The sequence below is a fragment of the Syngnathus floridae genome, chromosome 7 (assembly GCF_059516105.1).
Source record: "Syngnathus floridae isolate MCC-2025c chromosome 7, RoL_Sflo_1.0, whole genome shotgun sequence".
In the NCBI taxonomy this organism is placed as follows: domain Eukaryota; kingdom Metazoa; phylum Chordata; class Actinopteri; order Syngnathiformes; family Syngnathidae; genus Syngnathus; species Syngnathus floridae.
The window spans coordinates 10,784,092-10,804,627 of record NC_142419.1 but is presented as its reverse complement, the minus strand read 5'-3'; the positions used below and the strand labels follow the sequence as shown (position 1 = coordinate 10,804,627).

At 38.8% G+C, this 20,536-nt stretch overlaps 2 protein-coding genes across 2 annotated transcripts in view; one reads left to right on the top strand and one right to left on the bottom strand.

The window, feature by feature from the left end:
• LOC148395199 (calsyntenin-2-like) overlaps window positions 1-20,536 on the bottom strand; it is a 140,178-nt gene that overhangs the window by 68,954 nt on the left and 50,688 nt on the right. The window contains exon 2 of the mRNA XM_088381016.1: window positions 6,710-6,832. Within this exon, the coding sequence (XP_088237142.1) occupies window positions 6,710-6,832 (123 nt within the window). The remainder of the gene's footprint in view (window positions 1-6,709; window positions 6,833-20,536) is intronic.
• LOC148395200 (uncharacterized) overlaps window positions 1-20,536 on the top strand; it is a 79,976-nt gene that overhangs the window by 39,665 nt on the left and 19,775 nt on the right. The window lies entirely within an intron of this gene.

Sequence of the window (20,536 nt, the reverse complement as noted above, 5' to 3'; positions counted from 1 at the left end):
TCTGATTCAGTTACATATTTTGATTTCTCCTGTTCTCCCCTGTGTGGTTTGTCTTGTCATTGTCCAATAGATAATGGTGAGACTGGCTTTTTCCTGACGTTCTCATCGACATCCATAACAAACCCAGTTGATAAAATTTGATTATCAATTTGATGGAATATGTCATGCTTTTTCAGATAAGCCCGAGATGCCAATCAGTTCAAACGCCATTCACTGGTGTCGCACAAATGTCGAAATTCTGCATTCCTTGCCTTTCCGTACCTGTTCCTCTGCCTTTTTGCTTGAACACCAGGCAAACACACAGATGTAAGACCATGCAATTCCCCAGTGAAATGTAAGTCTCAAAACAAAACTGATGACTCGAAAGAAAAATGTCTGTCAGAAATGAGAAAATGGAATCTTCCATGTATTGTACCGAGAAGAGTCAGGAGTACTGCTTGCTGCATTTCTTTGGTGCTTAGCGAAGGCAAAATGAGCTATAGGATGAAAGGCTGGCAGCCTGCCCCACTGGAAGGGCTCCATCCTTTAGTGCCCTGATTGATCACGTTACAGTTAATTAAATTTTGGCAAATTGCTCCCTTTCGAGGTTAGGCCGTTAAAGTTTATACCAAAGCCACGTATATCACTCTCTATATTTCTTTTATCAGTACTGCTTGTCACTTTTCTTCAGTGCAGAGCAGATGATGATAAACACTCTAACCCTTTATTCCCCTCACTAGTTCATTTTTACCTCTTTATCCTTCTTTTGGCTTAGCGTCTTATGCTCCCTCTTGGCTCTTCATATCAATGAAGTATGACAGCTTCAATGAAGGAGAGCACAGCACTGAGTGTTTACCATATTTCTTACTCTGCCTGACTGTGCGGAACCGTCAGTATCTCAAAAGGAATCAGGCAAGGGGGAAATGGCAGGGAAGAGCTAGGGGCATAAAAATGACACTGGTGGACAAGAGCAGAAGTTGAACACGATTGTTCATCTGTCAGATAAGCTTCTATGCTGATAAACTGGCGTAATGCTGATGGGCAGGGTTACACTGCAAGTTTAACATCTGTGTTAGTCATCACTGCCAATAATGTATGAGCAGCGCATTGTTTTGGGTTGGAAATAGTACTTGGGTTGTGGATGAAGGTGAAAAACATTTATGAGCAGAGAGAGTTGGTCACCAACTCTTGTGATTTGTGACTCGTGTCATGCCAGACCTGAGGGTAAGTGGAGAGCAGAATAACAAGTCTCTGGATGGATTTACATAGACAATTAAAGTCTTGTTTCTTAAAATAGTGGGAGAGCAGAACATCACTACGGCTCTTTATTTCATATAATGATTTCATTCATTTTTTTTTATTTCTGGTCAATCAGATTTGTATTATTGTTAATAGAGTTGTTTTGTTTGCGTTTTGTTATCGCTCAGCAGACGCTTTATTATGTACATTTGGTTCTTTTTTTGTGTACTGGAATAAAGTGTAGTTACACATCATTGCAGTCGGTGGCAGTGGTGTTTTTTTCCCTTCAGATTGATGTCAACAAAGTTATTTAGTTTTAGTTTATTGCTTTTAGTAAGTTGACCTCTTGTACATTTTAATATGTGTCTTGGGTTGCTTCACAAGCCTGCCAATTTTCGTGGCAAAAAGCACCACGTTAAATCTCTCGCGGGACAGTTTTGGGTGAGGTATCATAGATGGCGACTTTAAAATAAAAACATTTTTGGCACTCTAGATGTACATGCAAAGTTTGATGAGTACCAGTGCATGTTTCGGCCTTCAAATGTGGTTCCTTGTGCACGACGAAAAATGATGTCCTCAGTTACAACAGGGTTCAAGAAGCAGTTGTTGCTCATGGCCCTAATCAAACATCTCTCTGAAAGTATATTCTGAATTTTTTTTTTGCAGCTGTATGATTAACGTGTCTTATAGATTTCAATGACGTGTTCTGTGCATGAAAGGCGTTGAGACCATCAAATATGTACATTGTAATTGATGAAAAAGATAACAAATTGGATAGGTTCCTTGAAATACTACTACACTTGCCCGCATCTATGGGTTATTTTTCTTCTTTATATGTATATTAATGAATGCTACTCCTGCAAATATTGAGAACTCAACACATTTGATATGTTCCTTTAAATACTACACTTGCCCACATCTATGAGTTCTTTCTTCTACTTTATACGTGCATTAATGAATGCTCCTCCTGCATATATTCAAATCTCTTTCAGTAAGTCTCAAGTGGGTCTGTCTGTGTTGTCACAGAACTTGGTGAGCCACTTTATTTCGGGCCCTTTGAACTCACTATTTCTCTACATCACTGAGGACGTGATCCCGCTGCGATAACATCAGCGGTAGGTGTACATAGTTTCCTCAAGAGAAATAATGCCTTTACACTGTCGTGTGTCTTTATACTCTTTGCCACAGAGAGTATAAAGGAGTCATGCTATACATATAGTAGTATTGTGTGCGCGTGTGTGTGAGTATATATCAATGTGTCTTTGACCACAGCCTGTTCCACATTAAATGAAATGTACATACATACACAAATCTAAATGTATGAATGTAGACATATAAATAAATAAATAAATAATTTGTTTTAATTTACTATCTATACATCTAAACATATCTATATTTATGTGCGTGTCTGTGTGCTTGTGTGATAATTAAATGGACTAAAATTGCATGTGTGCAATAGCATTTTAACTATACTCAAACCCCAAATCAAATCAGTATGGACAGACTTGTTGTATCACTTGAAGTGAAAGCCTTTACACCCACTTGTCTATACGACAGTATTTGTACGAACTCGTGAGGCAGCAGAACCAAATGTCAGAATGAGATTTGCTTTGTACAGCCAATAAACTAAATATAGACAAGATAATGACTCTGCATGCCAGGAAGCACAGCATAGAGTAGTATCAGTACCCCTGAGGGGAACTTCCTTTTACTGCCTGGTCTTGCTCTCTGCTTCACCTTTGATGTGGCAAGCTCCAGCATAGCAATGAGATACTTTATATTTGCATAACTTAAACAGAGGAAGCTTTAGCTTAATTGTACTTAACGGTGTTGCTGTAGTATAAAACAGGTTTATCCCTTCAAGAATAAACATCCATGAATATTTAATATCCACTATGGAAAATGCCATACAGGGACATTTGAAGAAGTGGTTTAATACATGGAGATTTCTGAACAGTAAGAAGGGTCAGAAGTGAATGCTTGCAAGTGTGAAAAAACGGAAATGAAGAATTAAATACTAAAAGCCTTCATTGGCAAGTATGTATAGCCTGCAGCCAGGGTTCTCACCTGTCGGACCCCACTTCTGATTCTCACTCTCCATCACATGGAGCCAAAAACATCCACATGCCTTTGGCAAATCAGTGGCTAAATAATGAGACCTTACTGTAAAAGGCTGAAAGATATTTCACATTAATTCAATGGTTATCCTTCTTGTATTGCTAAAAAAAAAACGAGGGATAAGTTCCAAGAAAACCACTAATGCACGGGTCTACTAAACATCCACTATTTGCACGGGATAGGAACCGAGTCATGCTGTGAATAGCACATTTCTGTAAATAACTGATGCTCCCCTGGAAGGCATGTAATATTTATCCGAATGAAGAGTTTATACCATAAATATATCACAACTTATGACCCTCAAAACACTTTCATAGTTAAAACATTTTCAAATATTGCTGCACCATTCAGAATATAATAAATGGCTTACAGCTAAACACTTACATAGGGTACAAATTACTGTCCATGTATGTACACATCAACAGTTCTGTTGATGAGGTTGCTAGTGATGGCAATTATCATAATGACTATAATGATGATAAATTACTGTGGCGGTGCAGGCTGGTGTAAGACAATGAACATTTGAATGCACAGCAGAACGCAGGAATTACTTTACATTTTTGCTGACTTTGAGCGAGATATCAGTTCAGTGCTACAAGAGCTTTGATACTTAGTGTTGCCAGACCACTGGATCAAAAAATGATTGTTGTTGTGGCTTGGTTTGGGTAGTTCTGCTGAGCTAATGTTACAAATCCTGTTGTTTTGCTGCTGTGTTTACTCAGTACGCCAACAAGGACATGGGCGCCTCCGTCTTATCCTGGTTATCCTAGTGTTGGATGTCAATCGCAAAACATTTTGGCTGAGTGGAGGTTTGGTTGCGATCAATGGCTGTGCAGACATAAACATTAAATATTGCAATTAAAGACCTTATATTAAAAGTCTTACATAATGTTGGCAGGATTTTGTAAGGAAAACTAAATAATAATAATAAAACACTTTTGAGACATGATTAAGTGAATAGCTTAATTTGCGATTACTGAACTGAGACTATGTAACAGTTCACTGTAGAAACACTGAATGTTGATAAAAAGCTTCATTCTTTTGCAGTTCTGGCACCAACACACACTTCTCAATCATGCGTGTCAATCGTGCATGTGCAGATCTCCGCTTACTTCTCCCGAGTTGCTCCTCAATTTTATGCTCCGATGGATGACAATAATTTAACCTTCCTGATATGCAGTTGTATTTAATTGGACTGTCACAAGTTCCCGGGCAAAATGACGGGGGCTATGGGAGCAGATTGGATTCAGGTGACCGATCTTGTACAGTCATGTTTCGAGTGCCTTACAACGAGATTTTGCAACATGACACCGACAAGCCTGTCTAGATCAACAGCATTCAAATACAAGGCAACTCTATTTTAAGTCATTTTAATTTTATACCTTTATATTTCTTTGTAATGCTGCATAATAACTCACAATTAAATGTCAATTTTTTAGAGCACCACTTTTGACTGCAGGATTGGAACTGTTTACCCTTAAACTAACACTTCTGGCAAAGAAAGGAATAAATAAGCCTTTCCCCAAAATCTATTGTCTTTAATAAAACAGCTCACTTTTTACTTTCTTCAGCCTGTAAAATCAGTTTAGGACTGTGTTTGAATTTTATATCATTCTCTTATCAGAACAGCCATGCATCCAGTCTTTGTAATTATTTTGTGCAATCAGAAGTCAAATCAAACACACTTATTTCAAAAATACTTTACTACTAGTTTTGCTACTAATACAAATAATAATGATAAATCTTAATTCAATTATTATATCAACTTTGTGCCTTTAAGACGTGCCCTTGGAGCACGCAAAAGCTTTACTCAGCTGATAAGCATCCACATTTTCACCAAACGAGTAACAGAAGAATAACAGCCATTTTCTATATCAGTTTCTATTTTTTAATAAAGCAGTGCCTTTCTTTAAAACCTCCCCTTTCTCTGTGGAATGAACAGATAATGGGCCTAACCCTGACATTATTTTTTCTTGCTCTTGAAGCAAAATAAATATTGCCTTCCTCTGTTGATTTTGTTAGCCATCAAAAGACAAAAAAATTGAAAGCCCTGAAAAATCCCATTACAAAGTCTATGTGCTTCATTTCTGTGGCTCATTGAGAAAGTTGATTGCATTTTAGTAGTTCATTAATAACTGAGTATGTGAACAATGGCAAAGAGAACGATTTGTCATCTTGAACTCAAACTACTGCGGCCATTTGCATCCCAAAACCAAAACACTCATTAAGATGTGTATGTCTTGAACACTAATGTTAGTGTAGTTCATCGTGAATGCATTAGTGCTCCCACTGGTGCAACTAATAGTTGTGGTTGGTCGCACCAGCACGTGATTTGGTCACGTTTGCATATTTTTGGGATGTGGGAGGAAACCAGAGTGGATTTTCTTTGAGCAGACCGGTTTCCTTTCACATCGGGTCGCGGGCATGCTGGAGCCTATTGGCCCATCGGGCGGTAGGCGGGGGACACCCTGATCCGGTTGCCAGCCAATCGCAGGGCACACAGAGACGAACAACCATCCGCACTCACACCTAAGGGCAATTTAGAGTGCTCAATCGGGCTACCAAGCATGTTTTTGGGATATGGGAGGAAAACGGAGTGCCCGGAGAACGGGGAGAACATGCTAACTTCATGCAGGGAGGACCGGAGGTGGAATCGAACCCTTATATAGTACTTGCTTGTTTCTAGATTGGGGGATATACAAAAGTCTTCTGTCAGGACCTAAGTTGTTGTTGGTCACCCAGCTGACCTCGCACACTGTTTTAGCATTTACTTCCTTTTAATCTGAAGGGTCATTATTATAGCAAGTCTTCTCAGACCATTATAAAACTGACTACTAGACCACTAACAAACACATACAGCCAAACTGTGGCGGTTCTTTTACTTTCTGGACCTGGTTTTGTAATCTCTGCACACACACACTAATCATGCCCAGCTTGAAAGACTTGAACAGGTTCCAAACATATGCAAGGGGCACATTAGCAGCCTGGCAGGGACGAACACCTTCCCACAAGAGCTGGCACCCCTTTGGACAAGCTGGAAGTGTCACAAAGTGGGTATACTCTAATCCAGTCACAGTCATCTATTCTTTCTTGCAGTTCTCACCACCCACCAGAGGTAATTTGGGACAAAAAATAACCATGAAATGTGTTCTTAAGGACTTATAGGATTTAATGATTGCCCCAATCAGAGGGGTAACATAATTTAAATTTCAAACTGTGATGCATCCATGCTAAGCACTGAGCCAACGTGTGTAACATCAATTTAAGATTCATATATTGTGGAGATGGCTTTGGAATGGCTGCTTTAAATTTGGTAATGCTAAAATGAAAAGTTGAGTATACTGGCCTTATTGTTTCATCATTGCTTTCTTACCTGCATATGGGATGGGAGCATCCTTGTCCAGAGCCACCAAAGGAGGATCAAGCAGAACAACATCAGTGTTTTCAGTGATTACCCCATGGTATGACGTCTCAATCCATGGCTTGTGTTTATTCACTGCGGGAGACAAAATATGAAATGTGAGGGATAGACTTCTGCAGCAACAGAAATGACTTCATAAGCTGGGAGACGTGTACATGATCTGTACTCAACAACAAAAAAGTATGACTCAGCAAATATTCAGGGATGTTTTTTTTGTTCTTCCACACTCACTTATTGTACTAATCTCCATTGCAATTACTTTCTCTTGCATGTTCTTTCCTCCTGTCAAACACCCCCTGTGTGTTTCAATGCATTAGGTCCTAGTTGATCAATCAGCACTGCACTCCCAGCAGAGCTCTATCGACACCCATGTCGACACAAAGGTCCTGTGCTTAGGGTATAATTAAGAGCTCTAATTGATTAAAACTACCCTGGATTGAGTGGCAATGTGCTGAACCACGTACACGTGTTTCATTGACAGACAACCTGGATAGATTGATTAAATAAAATGAAACAACCTGTTGTATTGAAAATAGAACATTAAGTTTTGAAAGTTCAGTAAATCTTGATTAGCAACAACATATTTTAATGTAAAAATGTTTTAAGGACAGTTCAGCGGGGACCCAATTGTATATTTGTTGGCACCTTGTTTGTAGTTTTATTTGCCAGGTGTTCCGGTATATTTGTCCATAGAGTTTATTACCTGATGTTGAATGATTGAACTTTGCATCGAGCTTTTTTGCAAGACACCAGAAAAATTACTGCAGCCAATGTTTTAAGTTTCCACCTGAAAAGTATTGCTTATTACACAACCCTGATAGAGTCACGACAAGCACTGATGGATGGAAACGTTATACAATGTTATTATGGGATGAATATGCATGAGTTTGTTCCAAAATGGTGAAATTGTAATTTTTGGTTTAATTATAAAAGCCAACACTTTGGGGATCAATTAACCTGGTGCGTCTGTGAATTAGATTTTAGGGAAATTGTTATGCATCACTGCTGCCAAAACTGCCAGTAAGACAAAACAGTTTAAAGTGGCAGCCTTAGGGAGTACGGTATTTATAAATAACTCCAAAGAGATGTGAATGTGATTACAGCGTGTGATACCTAATGTTGAGCCTGGGTGTTTTAGGGATTTTGTGTTCAGTCATACAACATTTTTGAAGCCCTACGGACCTTTGAATTAGTCTGACATGACAATTAGTGCTCGGACCAATTATTCTAAGACTGCTTAAGACTGGCCTGAATGTTTTGTCAGCAATATTTCTGTGGTTGTCAATGCACTTCGAGTTGCTCATTAGTCAGCACTTATGATATCGACATTGTTTTTTACCCGGTGCGATAAACAATACAGCTGTGACAGGTTAATGATGGCTCAAGCCCAGGTCTGAATTGACTTAAGTGTGTCAATATTTACCCCCATCAGTAGTGATTTGCTCTTATCCAATATTATCTGAAGTGTCTCAATTGGTTACCGTACGCATTCCATCACAGACAAGAAATACAAAATCTAAGGTATGTAAGCAGAATGGGATCAGTGGATTGACACCATGGGACTTCCCCCTGGAGTACACCGATATGGTCTACTTTTGTCGCAAATAATTCAGTCCACCACAGGTTGTGAAAGATGAGAAAAGGGTTTACAAATGAAAATGCCAACCCATCAACTTCCGGATTCCCAAGGGAAGCATTTCGGCCCCTTGCCTTCCCAGAATCTCGAACTACATAGTGATGGGTTCATAGATTGCTGTCTCAGTTGGATGCTAAACAGAGCAACAATGTGTCAAAGACTGCTCTGAAATGAACTTGTCCTCATTATTCACTGATGCGTCTTCAATGACCCCTACAATTATTGTATTTAAAGAGAGCATTGTTGTTTGCTCAATGAGTCACTAAGCGTAGCATCGGTGTAGCCCAAATGTTTAAAAAGGTTCTTGCAGCAGTAAATATCTAGAGACAGTGGCTAACCAGCAATCCATGGATGAATTTGCGCACAGTATACAACTGAACATCTTGCTCTTAAAATAAAACAAAAGGAAGGGAATAATGAAAGAGTAAAAATGAAGCATCATTGACTAAAGATTCAGTGATATGTGACAAAGACAGCCAGCAGGAAAGTAAAATAAATAACATAGGTTGTCCTAATTGCTAAATATCAAACATTTCTTTGAAAATGACTCCCTTCAATCGGTATGTTTGTCTTTTTGACAATTTGATTGAACCGGGCTATACTCATGTACACTGCAGCCTTGAGGCTCCAGAAGCTGCTAATAGGATACGCTTATAGATTTGCTCAAGCAAAACACACCTCAATTGTACTCCGAGTGACCCCAATTATTAGAAGCAAACAACATTCATTGCCGCCTAAAACCAACCAGTAAATGGCATTTGCTCACATCTTGTTTAGAATGGAAAGAGGGGGGGTTTTCAGTGGCCTTTTAATGAAAATGCTTTAGCATTCACCGGGATGACACACACCATTCAGATTTTTATCTGGAGATAACTAAGAACGCTTTTCAGACATTTTGTCGTGTCTACGATACCATGACCTTCCGCAGAGAGAAAATGCAAAAGGTTAAAAACCATTATGTTGTTTTTTTCACCCTCTTTTTTTTTTCCACAACATGCACAGACAAACCAACATTTTCTACGTGGCTTACGTCAGACTCATCGTCAGTTGCCGTTCCAATTAATCCACAGACCTAGAGCGCCTTCATGCTGTTTGGTGTGAAAATAACATGTGAAATCGTATAATGTGTTAATAATTTCACACATAAGTCACTCCTGAGTATAAGTGGCACCAAACTATGAAAAAAACTGCGATTTATACAAAAATACAGTATGCATAATCTTCTGCACCTTCTATAAGTGTGTTTTCTCACATTTGAGTTGAGTTAAAGGCCACTGAACCATTTTTGTTGCTCAATTAAATTCAGCCACAGGGGTTGTGCCAAACAGTTATTAACCAGTACATGCTAATATAATCAGGTTGTATGGCAGATGAAAGGTAAATGTTGGAACTCAGATGCCCTCCGCTGCCAGTCAGCAGGACTATCTCCCTTTGCTATTTCCTTACCAATTAAGTTGTGAGCTGTGGAATTGACTGGAGGCTCTATGCAAGGCAGAGGTGCTATGACAGCTGATTAAACTCTGACCCAGCCACCAATGTGTCACCATAACTGCGCCGCTGGGTACCATCTCCTTAGTGGCGTCTGCTGCAATCTGAACATGCATCGGGGGGAGGTTGTCATTGCAGCAAGAGAAACAGTTCTAATTAAAATAGAAAAATAATCTAGGAAATTAAACCTAGATTGATAAAGTCAACAAAGGGGCTTTGAAGATTCCATCAGCAAAATGAAAAGTAAACACAGCAGAGACAGTAAGCCATAGCAGCAACGAACATGTAATTACAGTGACAAGGAGCTGGTGCCTCAAAGATGTCCATCAATAGAACACAGCAAATTACGGACTTTCAGGCTTTTGTAACATCACAGGATGTGACTCGCCCCTCATCCCCTTACCATTTCAACGACCCATGGCTTCTTTGAACCTTGCAGACTTTTACAAACACTAATCATCTCTGTGTTCTGCCTTGCTTCCGTGTGTAAGCTGTGATGATCGAGGAAATAGCTATGTTCAAAAACCTCAAAGCGGATTCTATAGGACAGTAGATGAAGTCTTCAATTTCCTATAATTTATTTTTGTTTGATTGATTGATAAAACATACTAGTAAATATCAAAAAGTAGCAATAAATTACTACCTTCGGCACAGTTTACACGGCATGTCCAAAATGTGGAGTAAGATATAATTCTTTTAGATATAAACCCCTGTGTACTGACATATACGGGATATACAAACAAATACAATTTTGATGTGAGCTCATTTATTCAAGGGACTTTTATATGCATTATATGACTGGAAGCTAATTAAAGTGTCACCAACCTGCACATGAAGTGTGTTGAATGAATGTCACCATTATGGAATCCATCATCATTATGCAAGCCTCCAGTATATTTTGCCCCGTATGACCTTGATCCAATGTGAGGTCATGAGGTTATTGATGTGGGAGAGTACAGGCACAGACAAACCAATGGCATGCTGTCATTCGCAGTTTCAGCCGAGCGTGTTGACCTCACACACCACAAATTATGTACGTAGAGACCTGCTTGCTGCTTTTTTTTCTATCCCACTATGTTGTATCACCCTTATGTTTTTGTGGCCTCAGAGCTGCCATAACATTTTTCAACCCATGCGACGGGAGTATGTGTTATCCTTGTCAGTGCTTGGCCACATTTTCATGTTTTATTTTTTAATAATTTATGGTTAAGAACACTCCCGGAAAACAACAATCTATTCCTATCATAAAGGCCCTTGAGTGAGGTCTGTGCGCTATTGAGTGATTATATTTTATTAGAACGTCTGCTTGCTACTGACACTTCTAAATAATGCATATTTTTGCCTTCACTTTCTCAAGCAATGCCTTCGCTCAGGGTCTCACTCAGCTATTTTACCCAAGGTCCAAGTAATTTTTCCCTTTCTCAGATTAATGATTACAATATGTGCATGTGTCTTAGTTTGTGAATTCACAGATAAACACTGATGATAGTCTGTTAAATGTAATGTGGTTGTACTGATCTCAAAAATAAGTTATTTTGTTCTGAACCAATGTGCTACTATGCTGTTACATGGTAGTGTAATTCAACTTTGTGTACCATTATGCATTCTTCAAATGCAGTTTGGACTTAAGCAGGCCAACATCGGAAAGCCTTGGTTCAGAGATTGTGCCTGTTCATGAACAAATTAGTTTACAAACAGGATTTTCAGACAAATACTCTTTCAGTTCACGAACTATTTTGCCGTTCATAAACCGGCACATACATGCAGGTATTTAACTTTTTTGCTCTAAATTAGCCCTCAGTATGGGTCTAAAGTAAGTAAAAAGTAATTGTGCTAATAGGGAAGCCGAAAGTGCTTCAGTTCTGGCTGTGGTGCGAGCAGGCTACCTGTGGGGGGCCGGTGGCTTGGCGGGAGGCACCTGGTTTAATGTCAGCCGAGGGGAACACTGGGCGTTTGTGTTGGTTGTTAATTTTAATGTGAAAAATATAATTAAAAGTATAAGACTTAACAGAACTATATATATTATCATATAAATATATTTTGTATACAGATAACGTTAAAGGATTTTAAACAACAATTAATTCCTTTCTCAATGGAAAGTAACTCGTTTTAAGATAACATGAAAAAAATACACATATATATATTTTTAGAGGTGTCTCTCTACTAATATTGAACAAGCAATACACAACACAGAGCAGTCAGTCCTACTTTCTACAAACTCAATGGCCATTCGTCTATTCGAGCATTCTAGACTGCTTGGACCTCAGAGGTGTGGTGACAGATGCCCGATTGTTCAGCCTATCAATGTAGAAGATTTCCATGCTGTTACCAACACCTTCAATAGATCCACTTCTTGTTGAAACCTGTATTAGTCTCCCTCAAATTTTTCACCAATGGTTGTTTTTACCTCAGAAAAAGCTCGAGGAGGATTTTCATTTTTGTCATGTACCAAGCCAGGTCAGCGTAGCGGTTTTAAACAATCTTGTTCCAGACCTGTGAAACCACAATGGGACCTTGCTGAGCAAATAAAACACCACAAAAAGTAGAACGATAGTTGTGGACGAGGCAGGCGTCCGGGAAACCACTCAGAGGAAGGAAGGAAGGAAATCTGAGCCCACATATCAAAAGATATATATATATTTATATATATTTTTTGTACTTCAGTGAACTATGGCATTTTTGTTTTGGCATTTCTTTCACTCCAACCCTGCAGCATTGTCACTGCAGCAAGATGATAGAGCCCAGACAAAGGTCAGACATTTACCATGAGATTCTTTTCCATCCTCCTTAGAGAAGGAGCTATAGTGTACCCCTTGTGACAGAAAAAAACAGAATACATATCATTCATATTTGCCTTTGAGCTGTTCTTGGCTGCGTGATGATGTTACTGCATGAGACTCTACTTTCAGATGCGGACTTTCAAACCTCGGAAGATAGGGAAAAGGCTGACTGCACAATTACTCTACCGATTTGCGGTTCTTAGCCCCCAGGAGATGTATAAGAAAAACAGAGAGAAGTAAATATTGGTGGATGTGTGGCATGGATATAAAAATATCGCTAAAACAAACAAAAACGGCCAAATGCACATAAGTGGATAATGTAAGGCGGAAATTTGTGTTCGATGCCATTAACGCCAGCTGCCATGACCCCTCTTTGTCAAAATTACAGTCACAAATATGTATTCCCTGTCTGTGTCATTTTGATCTCTCATCATAGTCCATTATTGTATATGTGAAATTTCTAATATGGTACTTTCAGCTCTCTGCTTTTCTCACATGGCACATGCACCACTGTATAGTGAATAATGAGATACACCAACACTACATTTACAGTTAATGACGGGTTGGGAGTAACAACTGTTCAAGATGGTGAGTCATACAAATTTGAGGGTCATGACAGATTATTTAGAAAAATATATTGCTATTTATAATATCATATATAATAATAGTTTGCCACTTGTTGCATGCATCTAATATAGTTCCATTATTTACAAACATTCCAAAGTTCATTCTGATGTTGTACTTGTACTACCTTTCTGGTGTGAAAGTGAGCATCATTCCAAATACTGAAATTTTAATTTTCATAATTGAACCTTTGGTACTATTTCAGAACAATTAAGTGGGGTCACTAATAGAATTAATGAAACAATTGTTGTGTATATACAGTTATATTTTATACAGTTTTCATTTTAAATAATTTAGCTTTTTACGACCATGTACATAAAAACATTGACCGCAAAGTCACAAATGTGTACAAAAAGGTCTATTTGTAAAAAAAAATCTATCATTTCGTGATTAACATACTCACTGAATGTGCAGTATAGCTTTATCATCCTCTGATTACAAGATGTTGAGTATTGTGTGGGCAAAAGAAATGGCCAAATTTGACACTGGCAGTGCTGGACCAATTTTATTTACGTAAAGACAATAATCCTTGGAAACTTGGCACCAAATTTGTCAGGTCTGCTACCTCTGCACCCTGTATTCCATCCCTTGTGCTCCTGGGTGGATGTGTGCTTTCGGTTGGGCGAACACAGGCATGTTGGAGTCTACATGCAGTTATCCACCTGAATCGGAGTTGCCTTCTTTTAAACCAGTCTTGGACTCGATCTTGTCTCAGCTCAAGTCATGTGTAGCCGTATAGAACAGTACAGTTAGTATCCTGACTTTTTGTCCTCTTGTTCACCTTTTGGATTGCCATTTCAGAACATCAGATTTCTGCGAATCTTTTCACGCGGAGCCTTTCTCTCCTGCCACAGCCATATCCACCACAATCAAAAAAGGTCTTTGCGTCATAATCTGCTGCAAACTCTTGGGATGTTCTTCACCCATAATGGCTCTTGCAAAAAAAAGCACCAAAGAGCTTCCTGTATGACAGAGATGTGAGGGGCCTGCTGTGTTATTTTATTTCAATAGTCGTATATTTCTGGACACCAGCTCCACTCTTATTCAACATTGGCTGCCTGTGCAGTTTTACATTGTCTTGGGCCATGGCTTAGTGGGACAGACAGTCTAATGCAGTGTTTCCCAACCTTTTTTCATTCACGGCACACCTTTTCATTGGAAAAAATCTCGAGGCACACACCAACAAAAATCTGTTGTTACACCAGCTTCTATGTATATTAAAATCAGTTATATTACAACGAAAGACGTAACGTTCTATTCCTGTACGTATGTATATGTATGGCGAGTCGAATAATTGAATACAAATAAATGCTAAATATTCTTTAAATTGTATTTCTTTTTTTAAATGAAAGTGACCGTTTTTTTTAAAAAGGTTTTAGACACTGTAAGGAATGAACTATTGAAAGTGATTGTGATTAAAATCCAAAAGAATCAACATGACTTTGTTTACTGGTTAATATTGTGTAGACGATAATGGCTTAATGATGCGGGAATTGTCTCATCCTCTGCCACAAGTCAATATCAGCTTAAAACAAGCTTAAAAAACAAGCCTAAAACTAAATCACTACTTCGCTTGTGGGGGAAATAGCGGGTATTTTAGTATAACCATCAAGTTCAGAGCTGTAAAATAAGTGCAAAGTTCGTCCAATTACAGATGCCCTTTAACCCAATTCTGGTTTGCTTCGCCCACACATATTCCCAGGCATCTGTGGCAAGATATTGCTCCGTACTTCGTCACTGGCCTTCCCCCATAGAAAGGTGACACTGTCATCCTCATTGTGGTAGAAAGATTTACAAAGCCTGTCCACTTTGCGTGTACGTGCATGTATGTGCGTGTGTGCGTGCGTGGATGCGTGTGTGTGATTTCACAGAGGTGTTTATGACTCTAGCAGCTGCACCTTCCACTGATTGACAGCTACTTTCTCTTAAACCGGTCTCGGACTTCTCCACCTTTCCAGATCAATTATGCTCTTTTTTGATTTTTTGTTGTGTCAAGCCCATCTTGCGCATCCTAGTTAGCGTTCTGGCTGATTGTTCTTATCTCTCTATTTTCTGTTTCCAGTCTGTCTCTTTGTGGTTTCAGAATCTCTTCCCTTTCTATCTCGATCCTGCACCCAGAGTCCTTCGAACGTCCTCACCCCTGAAGCATTTGACTCAAATCACAGCTTTATCCACAAAACCCAAATAGCTTTGCATCCTAACATGCTTTGTAGTCTCATATCTGGACCTGGGTTTTCTTCCTGATCAGAATTCTAATAAAAGTTCAAGTCGAGTTCAAGTTCAACTTTTGTTTGTTTCCATGAAGATGTGTTCAGGAAGTAAAACCACTGCATGAAATTGAATCGATTCATCCCAGACACCTGCTCGCGGTGCATTGTGTTGGCCCACTATGAAGACACCTTTAATGCATTCTAAAAACCATTGCCATTTCAAAGCAGTGAGAGAACAGCAAAATGCAGGCGCATTATACCTATGACCTTTCTGTCTTGCTAAGCTTTAAAGTAGGCCTATGCATTTTGAGCAGTGACGCCAGTAAATAAAAATACCAGGAAAAAGGATGTAGAGACATCTGAAATTACTTTGCGGTGATTTGAAATTTGCGCACCAGTTTCCTGGCTTGAATTACTGACATTTGTTTGCAGGTTTCTGGGAAAGATTTGCCCTTGTGCAATTGTCTTGCTTGCCGATTGATCTATTGGGGGGGGAAAAATACTGTCCTAATGTAACTGTTTTGAGCCATGCAGAGCTTACACAAACATGCTTGGTACAAAAATGAGATATCTGTATACAATCAATGTTGTTTGTGTTTGTTATGCAGTTTACTTTGGTTCCTCACCATGTTTTGTTTTGTTAAAAAATGTTTTCTGCTTGTGAAAATTATCTAAGGATGCAATTAGGAATAAACTCCATAATTTTATCACAGTATTCTAAACTCCAAATAAATGATATGAATGGGTTCACTTTCGGTTGCACCCTGCAGCTTCACTCCATTTATTTTGTATTGGCGATGACAGGTCAACAAAGGCAATTACCGCGGTTGGCTTTAAGGGTACAATTTCCACCACCAAGGAGATGTAATTTCACTCAAATAGCCCTCATGATTGACCAGGCTTTTTACTCTGAGATATTGTTCAGTTTGAATAGCTCTATGCATTTTTCACCAAAACAGTCTAACAGTATTCAGCAGCTCTGACCGAACATATAATAAAGCAATTATAAGTAAGGTTCCTTGTTGGTCAAATTCAAGTTTTAATCACACGTCTTACTATTAATATTTCACAGACAGTTCTAAAAATGTTACAATAAGAGTGGTTCTCAATTTCGGTTCTGTTTGTATCTTGGTTTTATGGTTTTCAATTTGTTTCGGTATGCAGTTACTCTTGGAAAAAAAAACAATTACTATGTCTTGTGGTTAAATTATAAGTAAAAGTATATTTTTACAGCATTATTATTGCTTACTATTGTTGTTACTGTAAGATTTAACTGTTTATTATTTTGTTGTCCAATTTATACGAGAAGCATAAATACATATGATTGTGTACTGTTATTATTATTGTCAAAGTGATGATGGACTGGTTGCCATCTCATTGCAGAGCAAACAGACACAAACCAAGATACACACTCATACCTAAAGGGCAATTTGGAGTGGTCAATTGGCCTACCATGCATGTCTTTGGAATTTCGGAGAAAACTAAAGCACCCGGAAGAAACCTATCCAGGCACGGGGAGAACAAACTCTACACAGGAAGGCTGGAGCTGCAATCTAACCTTGCATGTTGAAATGTGAGGCGGACATACTAACCAGTGTGCTACCGTGCTGCCTAATCAAAATATTTTTTTTTTGAAACTATATTAAGCACACACATAGCTTTTCTTGACTTGTAAGGAAAATTTTAGGCAACCATTACACTTCGACCTTTGGACAGTTAGAGTGATGCTATTACACAACCGAATTATGGCTGGAAATGAAAAAAAGACAAAGAGGGCAAGCAATGATAATAAAAAAGTATTTGTAATAATCTTCTTCTTGAAGCAGACACAGTAACAGTATTCTGAAATCGCTATGATATGCAGAATAGCATGTTAGCTCTCCAAAAGTGTCTTTCATCAATCCCTCAGCGATTGCGAGAATTACGACTGCTACCTAGACCGACATAAAAACCCCTTGGGCCATTGCAACAGTATCACTCATCAACTGCAATAAAATGACATAACCCTTTCGACTGATAGTTCTCGCTTTACATCCCAGGCAGAACTCATGACAGAGTTCACATGGAGTAGCATGACCCTGTCTTAACATGAGACTTCTGTAGCACTTAATCGGTATGCCAGTTGAGGCCTGTTCCATGTGTATATCTGACACGGTTACCACCAAGAGCAGTAGCGACACTGGCTGCAGCTCAAAAGCACGAAAGCATCAAAAGGAATAACCCGCTGGTGCAATGATAGCTTAAGGAAAGACTCAGGAAAAGCCCAGTCAGGAATCAGACCTCTCCCACTGCGTATTATTTTTAGCTGACTAGAATTCAAACGAAACATGGATGCAAATAATAAAGGAATTAGAATTTAGTGACAGTTTGTAAGACAATCAAGAGTCAGCAAAGAAATTTCTGGGCTTGTACTGCAGTTGCTGGTATAGTCATCAATCACCTTTTAGCTGCTCTGTTAGTCAGCGCAGGTCGTGGTTAATAGCAACAATGATCAAAGTCAGCCATTTGCTTATTCCAGCGCAGCCCTCTTCATCTGTAGAAATGGATAAATAGCAGATTGGCTTCTTCTTTGTAATGTATTCAGGCAAATGCTCATATTAAATCCAAGCACATACACACGGGGTTGATTAAAGAAAGGTCAAATTTCCATCTGTTTGCTCTGTATCCTCCTCTGTTTTCTACAGCTCTGCCAAATAAATCTGGTTAAGATTTTAGGGAGTTTTGGGAAAAAAACATCTATGTGGAAAATAACCCCCCCCCCACCCCTTCAAAAAATATGGCTGATATTTCATTAAGGTTTGTGCTTGAATCAATGATCAATGCTTCAGGGGAGGGGTCAAAACAAACCAAAAAATAACAAGGGTGTTTTGATCTTTTCTATTGTGTCCCTGAAGCTTCTATTGTCGACTTGACACGAATGATAACATTGCTTCTCTCTAGCCAGGTATTTTCTACAATGCTTCATTGTCTGTAGGAAAATTGAGTAGAACAAGGGAAACAGGAGGGGGCAAATGAAGGGAACGAAATCGTGAGAAATGGCTACTCGCTACCTGCTTGATCTGCAGTATGCAATCTTCTTAAATCCTGACATTTCAAATCGAAATGCTGTTCTTGCAGGACTTTTAAGTCACGTGCAGCAGCTATCGGTTTTAGGGCTCTTTATGATTCAACTGAAGAACTGCAGAAAGCCTAGTGGACAGACAGCCATGATCCAATGTCACTCACAACAAGATACATTGTGGCATGTGCATTATATACTAAGACCACTGTCAGCATAAATGCATCAACCATAGATTATCCAGCCACTTGTGCATGTTATGTCAGGATGTTGTCAGTCATGCTCTGTCACACACTGTAACAGCACATTTTAGAGGTCATAACCTTCAACCGTCAGTGAGCTATTACAGCCTTTTTAAATTAGTTATTGACTGTTTTTGTTTTTTTCTACACATGATTTGTTGATCTTATCACCCACTTAAAGACAATAGCTTCATGTTGAGAAAAAAAAAAGCCTCAAACATACTGACCACATCATCAAAAAAATTCTTAGTTAAACAGATAATTCAATTCTACTCTTGAAATGAAATTATTACCTGTATGATAAAAACAGTATTTGTTCAGTTTTTTATGTTTTCTAAAAACTCAAAAAGAGAAGACAGAAAATACTGACCTAGGCCATAATTTTAGGAAGGTGACGATAAAATATAATTACAAATTATCTCAACTGATTTTTGGACAACTGATCTCTGACATGCAAACCTAAAGGAATTATATGAACAACTTGACGACATTTTCCTTTTTAAATACAATGCCTGCATATCATTGCAACATACTCTAGTCTTGCTCTCGTATCAGCTATCTTCTTCTTTTCCTTTCGGCTTTCCCCCTCAGGGGTCGCCACAGCGAACCATCTGTTTCCATCACCAATTGGAATGTTTCTCAGTCATGAAATCTGAGTAACCTTATCGGTAATATTATTTTCATTTCGCACAAAGCTGCAGAAAGACTTTATTATTTGAGCTGCATTTTTGAATATTACATTTTTTACATCCACGTGTATGTAGATACCCTGTCACTCAGTGTGAATAAAAAAGGATGTAATTAAATCCTGATTACCTGCTCACACCTTCCACACATTTCTCTTTCTCCTCCCCAAGTCCTGTCTTACACCGATTCTCAGCTCAATATAACAAAGCCTCTTGTTCGTTATTAATGAGATGCATTAAAATGGAGAGACCCACCCCTCCGCTACGTCTCCCCGCCTATATATCTCATCCCCAACACTTAAAGGAAGGCATTGCATGCATAGAGTTCATTTGCTGCCAGAATTGTATTTGCCCTTCATTTTATATTCTGCAGGCACTGTGAACTGTGTATGCAACTTTCATTATACAAACCCCCATGGAGATTGGAAATCTTGATCACTAGTCAAATGAAACAATGTGTGTGAACGGTGGATGATTTAGGTAGTCTAATCATTGCTTAGTTTACTCCCAAGTCGCCTTGAAACATACAGCCAGTGAAGTGAAAAGGCAAACTTAGCATCATTTTCTGTAAGATAAGCATGATAATGTAGAATAATTACCTATTTGCTGGAGAAGAACTGTTGGACCCTGACTAGGCTATAACATCTTCAGAGGTTCTGAACCACTGAGATCAGTTTATCAACAGATATGTTGCCGTGGAATCAGTCTCGCATTAAATGCGATATTGTGACATCTCATCTGCATTTTGAGTCCTCTATAAACCCGCTTGGACTTACAAATGAGTTTCAGTGATGTAACATATCGAGAAATTTAAATTAGTTTCTTTGTTATGTTGTGCCTCATTTGTTTTTCTGTTATATAGGTACGCATTTGATATTCAGTGAGGTTTGTTTACCTTCCTTTGTACCAGTTAGCAAACCACAGTAAAATAGGACACTTTCAACCCCTTCATTTTTGTATCACTTCTTGTGTAGAGTTTGCATGTTCTCCCCGTGCCTGCATGGTTGCTCCAGTTTCCTCCCAGATTTCCCAAAAAATATGCATATCCAAATTGT